Source organism: Lemur catta, chromosome 13, assembly GCF_020740605.2.
Source record: "Lemur catta isolate mLemCat1 chromosome 13, mLemCat1.pri, whole genome shotgun sequence".
Classification (NCBI taxonomy): domain Eukaryota; kingdom Metazoa; phylum Chordata; class Mammalia; order Primates; family Lemuridae; genus Lemur; species Lemur catta.
Genome location: NC_059140.1, coordinates 78,658,328 through 78,673,213, shown reverse-complemented (window position 1 = coordinate 78,673,213; position 14,886 = coordinate 78,658,328). Strand labels below are relative to the sequence as shown.

The following is a 14,886-nucleotide window of genomic DNA, read 5'->3' as shown; positions in this document are numbered from 1 at the left end:
ACCGTAGGGCACCAGGAGAATGACCGGGTAGGACAGAAGTGGCTGGCCTTGGGGACAGGACACTGGGAAGACGGTGAGACCCGGCACCCAGGGATGCGAAGACAGACGGGGAATCTGCGGTGTGGGAACAATTCGTCCTGATGGGCAGACTCTGCAGGAAAGGCTGGTTCTAAGGAGGAGCCGCCCGTGTGGACAGACTGCATTTCAGACGGACACCCAGTGGCAGGCCAGCAGGAGAGCCCAGAGAGGAGGGGACAGCCTGGGCTGGGTACACCCTCTTCTTTGCAAAGGGGAGCTCCTCGAAGCGGTACTCCAAAGGCTGACCTGGGAAACCACCAGGATTTTGAACTCACTAGACCCCCGACACCCTGGATCCCAAACTCACCCCTGTCCAGCCCACACCACTCTGATGAGCCTGGGGTTCAGCTGGATTTCAGCTTTTCACCCACCCTAGACCAGGGGGCATACCCTGATGACACAAACCAGGCAGCCTGCTGTGTTCACATCTTCTCCAAGTTAAAACATTAGATGTTAAAAACGGCCAGTAAAATGTAATTGTTATTCAGCTTTTAAGTTAGGGGATGAGGTGGATGTTACGCTTTCTGAACATCTACATATGCTATACATTTAATATGTATTATTCATTTCAACCTCAAAGCAGATGCATGAGAACACTACAGTTCAGAGAAGTCAATAACCTAGCTGAGGTCACACAGCCAAGCTGGGGCCAGGGCAGGGCCGCCTGTCTTCACAGTGTGTGCTCGTTCCTCTGCTACATGCCACAGCCGTGGAAAAACCGCCGCTGGAATACAATAAACCTTCACCAGGTGTTGGAAGCAGACATGTGCCACCTGGCCTGGAGAGGTTTGCTGAGATGATGCCATAATTTCCTATCCTTTTGGCTAATAAAAACCTAATAGATATTTTAGGAGAAAAGTGTGGGAGAGGTGGGAGGAAAGCGGAGCGACGAGAGAGACACGAAAGGCCAACAGGATACTGCGAGAAGAAAACATTTTCTCTGAAATATCGTGAAGTCCACACCGGAGGAGGACAGCATGCAGCTCGCAGTCTGCTCTCGGGTAAAGTCTCGCCCACCCCGAGGCGGCACCGGTTTTGACTCAGAGGTGTGATGATACCAAAGAGCTTTTAAAACATTACTTTAAAGATCAAAGGATTTCTGTCTAAAGATCAAAGCATAAGGGGTGTTTCTGAATCGAGTGCTCACTCACAATGGGTTGGGGAGTTTTTGTATTTTTGCTTCTTTAGTGTAATTGGCTTTAGAAGGCGCAGGAGGAGAGTGCTGCCTGCAGTGGAGGGACGGTCTGGTTTGCTCGAAGCCGTGCTGCTGCGTTTCAGGCTCCATCCCTGGTTTTCAGCAGATGGCACTCCATGAGGCTCCCCATCCCCGTCTGAGGTCTGGACCAGGGCCTGACCATTCGGAATCAGCCCTGACGAGACGGAAGCCCGACGGCACCCGGCTGCAGCCTGGCAGAGCGACTCAGGTTTCCCTCCCGCATTCCCGCGGCCGACGGGCCGTCTCGATTACTCCGTGTGCGCGGGCCTCAGCCCCGGGTCACAGGGCCACGCATCAGTGTTCGCGAGGACACAGCACCGAAGGGAGGCCAGGCCGTCGCCCACCAGTCACACGGCGGCTCGCACCAGAGGTTCAGCTTGAGCCACACTGGGGAGGGCACGCAAGTGAAAGAGAATCCACCGCCCTCCCGGCGAAGGCAGAGGCAGCAGCCAGGACCGCCTGACCTTGAAACGGGAGAGAATCCGCCCCAGGCCCGCCCCATCCCGCTCCCACCACCTGTGATGAACAGAGAGACAGTCACAAGGGGCTCCTTGTTGTGCATTCAGACTACACAGAACTTGAAAACTCGATGTTTTCAACAAATATACTCACTTTTTTCCTTCCTCGCCATAATACCTAAAACATTACAGGACACCTGCTCACCTGGCACTGAGGGAGAAACAAGAAATTAAGGGGAAAAATGTCTGTCATCGCACATGACATTTTAGGCATTTGTTTGTATTTTATCTGTAAAGGTAAGTGGACATGGGTAGATTTTCTTCCACTAGTAAAAAAAAAAAAAAAGCTGTATGACTTACACTTTAGGAATAAAGAGGGGAAAATATTATCAAAACATGGGGAAAAAAGGAATTTTCTTCCATTTAGCACCTCAGTTTTTAGACACGTGCTAACCACATGCGCAGTAGACTACCCCGCACACGGAACAGCAGGACAGCGGTGAAAGGTGTTCCGACCAATCCAAACATTAGCAAGCGTCTGATGTCCACAAGGTGCACAAACAACGTGTCGAGAAAAACACTCCTTGAACAAGGGCAAACTAAAATGAAGACAAGCATTTCTATTAGTTACCTAAAGCCTTTTCTTATGTCACTCTACTTTCCAGATATCTACTTCTCTGATCTCACCTTTCCTTGTTATCATCTTGTCTGACCTCAGTCATGAAATCAGGCTTATTTAGGCATCAATTCCACAGGTTAATTTTGGCAGACAAGGTTTACCAACGCAAAAGTGCAGAAGCACGTCAATGAAAACTTAACGTTTAACACAGTCGTGTTTGGGGCTAGACACGTTCAATAACATGAGAGGGTAAAGTATTTTATGGAATGAATAAGAGAAACAGAGGGAAACTTATAATCTCTATAGCCACCATTTCAAAATTATAATTGTAAATTTGGCACAACAGGGATTTTTAAGAATAACACATGAAGAGTTTTTGTTCTCTTTTTCTATGATTATATTCCTAAGAAACAGTGCTGGAATATCTGGCAGTAACTTGGACCTAGGTTTTATGACTTGGCAAATGTCCTTCGAGGGGCCCTAAGGAGTGCTGCAGAGTTGTGCCCCTGTGGTCAGGGATGCTGAGGGCCGGGGAGCCGAGGCTTGGGTGGCACAGGGAGGCAGAAGGGCTGAGGGCTGTTGGGAGCACCCGCTCCCAGCCTCCGTGTCTTTGCGTGGGTCTCTCCAGCATGATCCCATGTTAGCTCTATTCTTAAGCAGTGAGATGAACAGCCCTCTCCCTAGAGGCTCCATGACAGTGGTGACTGTCAGCATCTCTCTGTGGCCACTTTCAGCAGGAGCCGACACAACAGCACCAGTGTGCCCGCCCATGGGACGCTGCAGGGCCACCTTCCTGCCTCACTGCCACCTTACTGGACTTAGGTGTTTTCGGCCAGTTGGTCCACAAATACTTACAGAGCTTCTGCTACGTGCCAGGGTGACAGTTAGAGAGATGCACGAGTAAACTGAGAAATTGGACAGGGGTGAGGAAGAAGGAATGGGAAGGTGTAGGAAGAGACAAAAACACTCAGGAGGGCTCAAGCAGGGGGTCTATACAATCTTTAGAAGGAAGAACTCTACCCTCCACCCCTCCTGGACAGCAGAGTACACAGGAATCTAAGCAGGTGTGAAGGAAGCAAACAAAGGTGATAAGAGGACAATTGTGAGCAGCTCTCAGGAGGCCAGGGCAGGACAGCAGGACAGCGTGGTCTCTCTGCAGAGAGCAGCAGCCACCATTATCTAGTTTGCAGATGGACCACCCAGGAAATATGGAAGCAATTAGGAGGGAGAAAACAAGGGGGAGGGGTGTTACTGAGGAGGATTAGTAGCGCAGAGCCCCCACACTGTCTTCTGGCTGGGAATCCCAAAGTGACCCAAGACACTGGGACTACAGGAAACTACAGTGAAATTGACAAAGGGACCAGAAAACGGATTTTTAAATGTAGAAGGTAGGAAAGCACATTTAAACTCTAACTATTTTTTTATATTTATTTGAATATTTAAAAGTGAAATTTTAACACAAGTGAATTTTTTAAATTATATTCTTTTTATCAACAAAAAGCAATGACTGGCTCATGCTGTCTTTCAAGGCTGACAGCCCAGGACTTCTGTCAACACCACGACTCTCCAGCCAAGCCGCAGCCCAGCAGCTGACCTTTACACTCCCTCCGCGCGTCCGGCAGGATGCTGCGTCGTCCACACTATTTCATAAGCTCTAATCCCTCCCAGAAGTATCAGCCACCTTCTACGGCAGAGGAAGAGGCTCGTTATCTGAAACATCCTGCACGAGGTCACACAGCGAGGTGATAGGCCAGAATTCTCCAGATCGCACGGAATGCAAGTGGTCTCCAAGCAGAGTGGGTACTCCCTGCACACCGTCTGACCCATGCCCGTGGCAATGCCACTCTCTTTGCCCAAAACACACTCTCGTTAGTTCCGTCCATCCAAGTCCGTCACATCCTCAGAGCCCTGCTGTCCGTCTGTCCCCAACATGAAGCCCTTCCTGATCATTCAAGCCAGATGGCCTCCCGGGCCACTGTCTCTTCTGAATGTCCTTACCAACCCACGTTCAGGGCTGTTTTCAGAAGCTCACAGGCCAGAGCGAGGCCCTGTCCCACATTAGAACAAACAAGTTAGAGTGCATTCTCATACCACGGTACGTGTAATTTGTCCTGTAAGATGTTTGGAAGGAATTTTAGAATTTTGCTCTGAAATTCTCATTTTACTGAGAGATTACTTCAGCTCGCTCAGCAAACACTGTGTCTATATTTGAGAATTCTTGGGATATAGGAGAGCTTGTAAGTTGTTTCTAAATATGATAAAACTTATTGGGCTTAGGAAGCTTGCCAGTTAGTAAGACTGATACACATTTTATAGAATTTCAAACATTTATTAATTTGAATTTGCAGAGGTTCCTCACTCCCCAATTTTTGGAGCCTATGAATATGTTTTTTTCAAGTCTCAGAGAATGTCATAGGTCCTTGAGAAACCAGTAGGTGCTAAGCCCTGTGCCCACGCTGTCTGACAGAGCAGCCCCGCGCACGCTGCCGCCACGCACTGCCTCGTACAGCGGTTACCCGTAGACCTAATGTGAACCCGGCCTCCTGCCCCCACGAAGTCACAGCTTTAAGCTTACTGAAGACAGTGATTTTTGTCTTGTTGACTGATGATTTTTCTGCAGTGACTAGCATGGCTGCTGTACAATGAATGCTTAATAAACTCACTTACTAAAACAATAACTCATCAATAAGCACAAAACCACAACTTCAATCCCTTTCTTACAATATCTATTTGACATTATACTTCGAAAGCCTATCAAAATGCTTGGATTCTCTTTCTTTAAAAAAAAATTGCCTTGTCTTCCTAACTTTAAAAGATGGTACAAATAAACAATATGAAACACAAAGTGGGAATCTCCAAAGCATTCAACTTCTGCATCTTTGTTTCATCAGCATTTAGTTACAGATTTCGTGCTAAGCATTGATAGGAGAGTTGTACTCAGAATTTTCTAGACATTTATATCCCTAAGAATATAGCAATGGGCCAGGCAAGGTAGCTCACACCTGTAATCCTAGCACTCTGGGAGACCAAGGCCGGAGGATCGCTTGAGGTCAGGAGTTCGAGACCAACCTGAGCAAGAGCGAGACCCCGTCTCTACTAAAAATAGAAAGAAATTATCTGGACAACTAAAAATATATATAGAAAAAATTAGCCGGGCATGGTGGTGCATGCCTGTAGTCCCAGCTACTCGGGAGGCTGAGGCAGAAGGATTGCTTAAGCCCAGGAGTTTGAGGTTGCTGTGAGCTAGGCTGACTCCACGGCATTCTAGGCCAGGTAACAGGGTGAGACTCTGTCTCACAAAAAAAAAAAAAAAAGAATATAGCAATGGCTTTCCCGTACATTGCAAACTGTCCTCAGGCCCAAGGAAACTTCCTTTGGTAGTGCATGTACGGGTTTAACAGAGTGCACGTTGACAACGTTTGAACATCTGTGATGAGACAGAACTCCCCCCCAGTCCCCGTGCTGCCCACGGCAGGAGCAGGCTGACGCCGAGAAACACGGGGCACGGGTGGCACCAATTGTTCCAGCAGTTCCCACGTCTTCCTCAACCCCAGTAGAAAATAATAATTCATTGAAAACACCCCCCATGCTGAAGTGGACTTTAACAAGACTCACGTGAATAGCTAACATCATTATTCGACACGCAGACTGTCACAGTGCATACGCACCCTTGGGGATGATAACTGGGCCTGAGTCCAGAGGCCTGGCTTTGAAATCCTCTTTGGCAACACAGCTACACCTGGACTCTCCCGCCCCAAGAGGATGTCGCTGTGATGCCAGCTTCTGCAGGTGGGCTGTTCTGCCCACCTCCAGACCCAGTAAGAGCCCCGGTCCTACCTGGGGACAGGCCCAGCCACCCAGAAAGGCGGATTCCACGTGCCAAGGAGACAGCGCAATTTAAATCTCACTGAGAACAACCAAAATGCTTGAAACTGAGCCTGCTGTGCTCTCAGGGAGAACCAAGGCGAGAAAAAGAAACGCAGGAAGGAGTTGGGGAAAGGTCGGGAGGACCCGAGCTCCGTGAGCATTCCGAGGGCGCGGCCCCACCTCTTTCCATTACTGTCCCGAAGCATGGCCTTTCCCATCACTCTGGACTTGGTTTCCAGCTCCTGCACCTCCTCCAGCAATGTCTTTTTGCAGGTATGCTTGGCCCTGTATCATGGGGGAAAGACAAAAAGAACATGGCATAGGAACTTGACACAGCTGTGAAGACCCGTGGCTCCCCTCTGGGGCCACACCCAGCTGCCCTCCCGCCGAGGCTTAGGACGGCGTGGACCGTTCAAGGTGTCCGTGTGTGACAGGGGCTCCAGCTCCACAGACTGGGACCACGAATGTCAGGGGCGCCCCCTCCCCACCACAAAGGGCGGGAAGTCTGGGGAGCTGGCTCAGGAGCCCAGTCACTCAGACCGGAGACTGGGCGGGGTTCATGGAGACCCAGGGTCTGCCTCTGAAGTCTTCACTGCAGGCTCTGAAGGCCAGAAGAGGTTTTAAATCCTCACCCTGGTGCACGTATGCCGGTCCTTGCCCCAAGTGCAGTCAGAGAGCCCAGGGGTTAGCAAGTGTCCTCCCTCCCTTCTCAGTGTGAAAAGAGCCACTGCCACAGCAGCGACTGGGCTTATGATGCCTGTGATCGTGTTCTGGATGCAAAACCCCTGACCTGAAATGTGGAGGCAACACCAGTATCCAAGCGGAGATTTCCCATCTTTCTTTGCTAATGACACCCCATTAGGGTCCACATGCATAGGCCTCAATAGCGCCAAAACAACAGAAGCAAGCTGGCTTTGCTACCGCAGTGCGAACCTCAGCCCTTCCTAAACCACAGGAAGAGGTACCTGTACCCTTTTTTCTGATGCAACTAAGATGAATACCTCCCAGTGTTCCGATAGTTGGCTGAACTCGGGGCCTTTCTAAAATTGAGACTGAATAAGGCTAAAACTGAACTACTGGTTGGAAACAATCTAGGTGAAGAAAGGCATTTTACAAGATATAGGTCAGACAAAAGAAAAACTGTAAAAAGAAAAAGGCTCATAAGTTAGCCATGCACAGTAGGTTTCCTTATTATGAAAAGCTGTGCACTGGTTTAATTTCAATATCCACACACGTGAGGATCCTGCTAGTCCCAGGACTCACAGATAGAATAAGGAAAAAAACTGAGCACATCTGCCCGGAAATGAAATCAGTGTCATGGGGACATTCTGAAGACATGGCCGGTTCAGCAGAGTCACATACTCTGGGCCCACCCTCCACCTTCAAGGAAAGAAAGTCTGTTAAGATAATGCCAAGTCATCTCCTGACACTCAAGTTAATCTGCAATGGAGTATTAGCACTAAGACACTGCATATGTGCCTGTCATCCTTTCCCGCAAAGTAAACAAGAGAAAACCACACAGGTTTTAACACATAATACCTTAATTACATCAAACAGTGTCCGGAGACTCAGGGTTGATAAAATACTGCAGTTCAAAGCAGAGGCTGTGGAATTTTAATTTAAACAATAAATGAGAAAACGTCTAACATTTTGCTGGAAAGGAGATAGTCCAAAGGATGTTCAAATGTATACTGTTCAATAGTACTGAATATGTGGGCCCCAAACTTTGCCTTTTATCTCCTGGGCTTATGAGGCTGGACTGATAAGCATGCAGTGGTGTGCCCCAGCCCGCTCTGAGCCACCGCACACACGGGTCCCAGGAGAGCCGTCTGGCTACTCCCAAAGGGTGCGTGTGCTCTCTCCCTCTTTCAGGACCCCCCATTCCACCAGCATCCTCTTGCACCCCTCTCCCCCCATGCAGGGTATAGAACATCCCCCTCTGTTATCGTCTGGGCTGGGAGGGAGGGGTCACTAAGGAGCAGGCTGGGCCTCTGGGTGCAGGGCCCTGCGCATCTATAGCTTAGGCAAGGAGAGAGAGACTCCGACCCACCACATTGACGGTGCCTGTCTTCACTTATTCACAAAATGGCCTCAGAAGGTGCCAGTCTGAGTGTCTTCGTGCCCCCAGGCACTGTGCGTGTTCTCAGTGGATGAAATTGCATCCATATCCAAGAGTTACTCGGCAATTTGAGCAATTTCCACTAGGCTAGCTCCTCGCCTGGGAACTTAGCTGCTATTGGAGAACACTGAATTGCAACACTGGCGGTGATTCAGCTACTCTTTCTGCATGTAGCCCTTGGGCGCAAGGGACGCTAGCAATTTAAAACGGTTTTCTCAAGCACCTTTATCTAATAAGGCCTGAATCAGAAAAATGATTCTGAAATCCCCCCTGTCAAAGTCTACATGTGAGGGGACTAAAAGGTAATATTTGTAGGTTATAAAGTCAGTCTTTGAGCATCAGTGACTGTCACATCATTTAGGTCTGGCTGTGAACAGGGGTTCGGGTGTTCCAAGTCGCAGCGTTGACGGAGTGAGCTGCACTGTCTGCAAATGGCTTGCCCCGGTGGCCCAGGGCTTGCTTCGCTAACCCCACTCCAAGCGGCCAGAAGAGCACAGAAGGGTGGGGGTGTCTGGCTGCTGACACACGAGTGTGACAGCCATCGTGACTTTTCAGATGACTCCAGGTTCTGAGGGACTTCTAAAAGAAACAGATTGGTTTAGGATCTTGAACTTCCCACCTTTTTGTTTCTGAAACATTTGCCTAGACTCACTCTTTTGTCTGCAAGGATAGTGAGTCAAAAGAAAATGTCAAATTCTAAGTGCAGATGAAAAAGTAAATACAATGTGCTTCAAAAGAAATTAGTTTCATTAGAAAGTTAAAAAAAAAAAAAAACAAGGCCCGTTTGTATACAGAAGTTGCTCATTACCTCTTCTTTCCATTGAACTTCCTATCTGGGGTTTTAATAAGGAAATGAAGTCATTGCGGAATTGGGAATGTATTTGCGATGAATGGCACAGCACAGGAGACACAGCTAGATAAAAGGAAACTGGTTCCTCTGTGTTCAGGGGCCTCGAGCTTCATACTATTTTTATAAAGCAATACTAATGAATTTCCCCTCGACAGAACCGAGCATGGCAGCTTACCTACGCATGCTGTCATAGGTAAACACTTTGGAAGCCTGTAAGCGAAGGGATATTAAGCTAGTTCTGGGCAATTTAAACTTCATGCTTCTAATAACAATACTCATTAGCCAGGTATCAAGTGTAATCAATCAATTACTTTAATAAGAGATAGGTTAGTTTGGTCCCTCATGAAAATCCTGGTTAGCAGAATAATAGCGTAGGCGTTTTATGGTGTTCCAAACCTGACTTAGGATCGTCTATTAATGAATCTTCATTCAAAAAGTTGACAGACTTCATGGAAAAAGTGACTGAATTACCTCATTCTGCGTCTCTTTTCTTACTCTGAGCAGCCCTGGTCCTAAAAAGGCAGCGAGAGACTGGATGGAGAAAGGGGGAAAACGCAGGAAGATGGAGCAGCTCACTTTCTTAAGCACCCACAGAAGTGGGTTTGAAAAGGCAGGGTGACCTTGTGCTAAAATTCGAAAGCCCTTTTAAGAGAGTGATAACCACCAAAATTCAAAACAAAACAAAAAGTCCTTAAGACTGGCTCAAGGCAAAATTGAAGAACTGCAACAGTACCGTGGCCAGATCTGCACTGTGGCCGTGTGCAGCCGCCACAGAGCAGGTTCTGACGCTGCTCCTCGGTCCCCTTTCCACTAACTGAAATCCCTTCCGGGCAGTTTAGGCTGCATCACGGCATGTCACGCCTCAGTAAACATCTGACAACCTAAACCAAACGATGGGTGATTGGGAACAGTCAGGACTAACGTTTTTGTTCAGTGTATGGGAAGAAAAACCCAGAACACATTTTCCAAAGCTGCAGTTTAGAAAGAGAAATCACGCTGAAGCTCTGTGGCCTTAGCGGAGGGAAGCAAGTCACAACACGCCCTCACTGCGAGGGGCCTCTGGACTGACTGGCCTTGACAACAAATATCCCAGGCTCTGACTATAATACGAGTTATAATATGGGCCCCACGATCAGAGGGAAAATGCCCCCCCAACACTCACAAAATCCTTGCTTTTGAAGACAGAGGTGACTTAGTTTAGACATTAAGGAGATATTACAAATTGAGCATATGTGTCATTTGGGCAAATACTCCACGTGACAGCCAATATACGGCTATCTTCTCTGCTCCTCCAGATAAAACAAGACAAAAATGTGTTTCAGGAAGTGCCTCTGGAATTCAGCAGGGGCCTTTCCAGCTCAGCCCAGAACTGAGATACTGTCAGCTCCTGGGAAAAGCCGCGTCTCTGGCAGCAGGCTCAGGAGGGACAATGCACAGGGCCGACCCTCCCTGCACCCCCCCAGCAGCCTCGCACAGCCCCGGTCCCTGCGCTGACCTGGCTGGCAAGCTCCTTGGAAAGGAAGTGACTTTTACTCTTTCCACATGGCGGAGCTGGAAACAGTATTGTTTGATTCATCCTTGTTAAAATGTAAATGGTGCTAATTTTACAGCACCAGGGGAAACCAAAAACAAGTCCTGTTTGAGGGAATAGATAATCTGCTTCACGGTGACAGGGAATTTTTACTTGGAACGCATTGAAAAAAGGTCCAGAAAGCAGGCAAGGAGGCACAGAGACTTCAGAATCTATAAACATTCTCTTCGTGATGGAAGATAGACACTTTTGCTAAAGTCTTTTGCAAATACGTAGTCTCAGTAAAAAATTTTTGGATGACATTAAGATAGCTGATAATCAGCTTACTACTTCTCAATCACTATAAACTGAAAAAGTCATCCAGTATAGCCAAGACCATGCTATACTTATCTCAAATGAACTTATCTTTGCAAAAGAACAAGTCCAGCACGGGAATACACTGAGCCAAAAGTGGGCCTATTGGCTGAAAGAACACACAGTAGAACTAATACTTTCTTACAGTACCTCTGTTAGATTAAGGAAATATCTTTCCTGGCTATAATTTTCATTTCCGAGGATTGCGATTCTGCTATTTACAGAACACAGTTTTAGCAAATAAAATGGAAATAGTGGTAAATCAAAGCACTTAAGAAATTAGTACTTAATTTTTACAAAGTTGAAAAACTCAGTTAATGGCGAAAAAATATATATGCCATAATATTCTTTCCCCTTCCCTCTGCATTAGGTATCGCTGGTTGTCAAGAAAAAGCCAAACTGAAGACTTTTTCAAAAGACATTCTTAACTGTCAGGCAAGAATAATTCTCACTGCGTGTGGGAGCAACGGAGAGACAGAAATGAAATCTGATGTCTTTTGCTGGAAGGTTTGGATTAAAGTCTCAATTCTCTACCTCAGGGCCCTAAGATAATTATGCTTTGCCCAAAGTTAAGCCAAGCTAGGAGTCTCAATCTTCAGGGAAGTTGGCAACTATTTGTAGAAAGAATTGGGCCCACCCAAAACAAAACTCACTATAATTAATGTCTCATTTGGAGCATCCTCTCCTTTTGCTCATGGATGAAATTAAATTTACATTATTTTGGAACTTAGCTATTTCTCTTACATTGTACACAAGATATGTTGGAAATGATATATTTTAAGACATAAAAGCAAAAATTATGAGTTATGAGTATGAATTATTTCCTATATAACCTATATTATAATTTCATCTTTGTGACTGATTTTATCATAAACTTGTAAACTAACTCTCTACAAGAATTTTACTAGGATTCTTACTGTGAATTGTTGGAAAAATGAAGACTACGTCATTCTTGTAATTTGAAATGACTTACACATACACATATGACTTACATACACACAGTTTTCCTTTAAGCAGGGGATTTAAAGCCAGGCCATATTTGTGATCACTTAACATTGAGTTTCAGATATAGAGACTTTAGTTTTGAGTCGCACTTCCTAAACGTGGTGAAATGGGTCTGTGCTTAGAAAACTCTTCCTCACAGTCATGCATGAGGCACCATCCCCCCTGGCCTTTGCACAGTCTCTCAGGGCCCCCTTTTGTCTATATTTTCATACCAAGATGAAGCAAAAGTTAAATTTAAAAATTAAAAAGAAAAAATCTTCTGCTGGCGGGTGGCAGGAGACTTGTTTTTTCAGAACTGTCGTGAAAGACAATCGCGAGGACAGATGAAGCAGACTCAGCGTCACCCCTTCATTTCTCAACTTACGCTCTCCACGCCACATCTTCCATCAAGCAGGCCGTGGGAACCAGAAATAAGCCCAGCCAGAAGTGTGCGGAGCTCAGCACCATCGTTGCCTGCAAGAAACAGAAGGGACACACGTATTAGTAGTTTTTCTTTCGAAAACAGGGAGACATAATTGAATCAACGTAAACCACCCCACAATACAAAAACAGCAGACAGCATTAAACTCAATGGGAGGCGACCCATGCACCCGGCCAGAACGTCAAGGGGACGGAAGGCGCTGGGTCCTCTCTGGAGCTCTATGGCCTCTTGCCCCAGTCTTCCAGCTTGACATGTGCTGTTGTCTCTCTTGCAAAGTGCTCCAGGGCCCTCCTGATCAGGACACTGTCCTAAATCCGTCACAGACAGAAACGTCGGGGCTGCCCATGTCACTTCACTACGGAACAGACTGGCCTCACTGGGTCCCTCCACTCACGTGTCAGCTCATTTCCCTCACTGCATGTTCATCTCGGAGCCAGTACCCATGTCACAGCCACCTGGCGCAGGGCACAGCGGCTCTCTCACCCAGAACAGGAAGACGAATAGCTCATGGTCCCGGCCTTCAGGGAACTAAAAATCCCGTGGTGTAATCTATGCAGAGTGGAATGTGGCATACACCAGGGAAACATCCTATGGGGTTCCGGGCAGACTTCTTAGAGATGGCAGAAGTGAGAGGTGCTTGGAAAGACGAACAGGGTTTCCACACACACAGGGGCGGAGGGAGGCAGACTCCCAGCAGAAGAGCAAGGAGGGAGGAGCAGCAGGGAGCACGGCTCTCCACGAGACGGACTTGTTCCCGGCACTTGGAGTCTGCGATGGCCTGGGAGGACTTGGGTAGAGAGGGTTTTGAGGGACAGAGTTGCAGGGCCAAGTCACATGTTAGGTGAGTCAAAAGGGAACATGGGGCGAAAGCAAATGGAGGGAGGCATTTATTCCGAATAGAAATGGGGGGGGCGCTGGGGAGTACAGATTCCTTACATTTGGGTTTCAAGTGAGCAAAGGCTGGCAGCACAGAGCTGGCTGGCACCTGGCAAGCTGGCTGGGAAGCCTGGGCCACCTGGGAAAGGGACAAAGTTAAAGTGTCCAAGCCCTTCACGTTCCCTGAGTTTTCTTTTCTGGAGTCCTTAACCACTTGGTGCTGCTGGAATAGATGTTTCGCTAGAAGCTCACTGCAAAGCGGAGTGAGACCTGTATAGGGAGGCAGGGCCGAGGGACTGAGGGACTATTAACCTGGGGACCTCGGCAGGGACACAGAGGGGCCTATTATGGGGGCGCCCAGGGCAGCTCCGTTGTACGGTACGAAGGGGTGGTTCACCCGGCCCAAGCCTGGCATTCCAGCATCCATCACTCTGGTTTCCATCCTCTGCTCCAGCTGGACGGCCACACGCACCGCGGGTCCTACGGCTCATCTGCGCACAGGGCTTTCCTGCTTGGGGTCTGTCCTCACAGTGTCCCCACCCCCCGATCCCAGGCACCCACTTCACCCATCTGGCCAAGCCCACGCCCAACCACGGCCCTCCTGCCTCCGAAACCCTTGCAGAGCTCTGTTGGTGGTGCCTGGCCTTTTATGGCTGTTAAACTGGGAAGTAGTGAGGTTTGGGGGAAATCGCATGTATCCACAGTGACAGGACCGGCTGCTACGGACGTGGTGACAGGCTTTGTGTTCCCCAGTGTGGGGTGAACTTGAAAAGACGTGATAAAGACAGAGAAGACAACAGTGCACCTTCAAGGAGAAGGAAACTAGGATTTCTTTGTGCATCACTGTGTGTCAGGACTTCTCATAAAGCCCTTTATTTAACCCTTCACAATACCCATTTTACAGAAGAAAAACTAAGTCTGCACCTTCCCCGGAGCACTTGTGGCAGAGTCCTCAGGATGCAAACTAGCCCTGTCCCCTCCCCTGCGTGTGAGGAAGGAGAGCTTCCCTCCCCTCACCGCATCTGCCTGGGCGGGAGAGAGCGGTTTACATTTAGAGAGAGCACAATACTCACGGCATAAGTTTAACTTCCATTTAACACCAGAAACTCCAGGCACCAACTTCAAATTTTAAGTAAAAGAAAATTTGGAAAACAAAAACAAAAAGAAACACAGGATCGAAAAAAATTTCTGATCCATCTCCACCAAATGACACAGCAACACAACGCAATCTGTTTAAGAATACTCGTAGCTGCACTCCCCGCCTGTCTCCGCAGCCCTCCCTGCCCCTCACCTTCCTCTCTGAAAATGTTGTTCCATTCAAAGGCCCGGGGTGTCTCTGCCGTGTTTTTGAGGTTTGGCTTTCCAGAAACACTGTTCTCCATGAGTGTGCATATCAAAAGTTACATCCTCCTCTCCTTTTACCCTTTCAGGAAGGGTGGCAATGCAAGTTCCAACTCCCTTTGCTCAGGGTGCCTGTGCAGCAGGTGAACAG

The 14,886-nt window shown here is 47.9% G+C and overlaps 1 protein-coding gene across 2 annotated transcripts in view; it reads right to left on the bottom strand.

Moving 5' to 3' along the window:
* ATP8A2 (ATPase phospholipid transporting 8A2) overlaps window positions 1-14,886 on the bottom strand; it is a 466,915-nt gene that overhangs the window by 31,976 nt on the left and 420,053 nt on the right. For both annotated transcript variants that reach the window (XM_045567137.1, XM_045567138.1), the window contains 2 exons: window positions 12,462-12,550; window positions 6,419-6,523 (listed from right to left, as the gene is read on the bottom strand). In XM_045567137.1, the coding sequence (XP_045423093.1) occupies window positions 6,419-6,523; window positions 12,462-12,550 (194 nt within the window). The remainder of the gene's footprint in view (window positions 1-6,418; window positions 6,524-12,461; window positions 12,551-14,886) is intronic.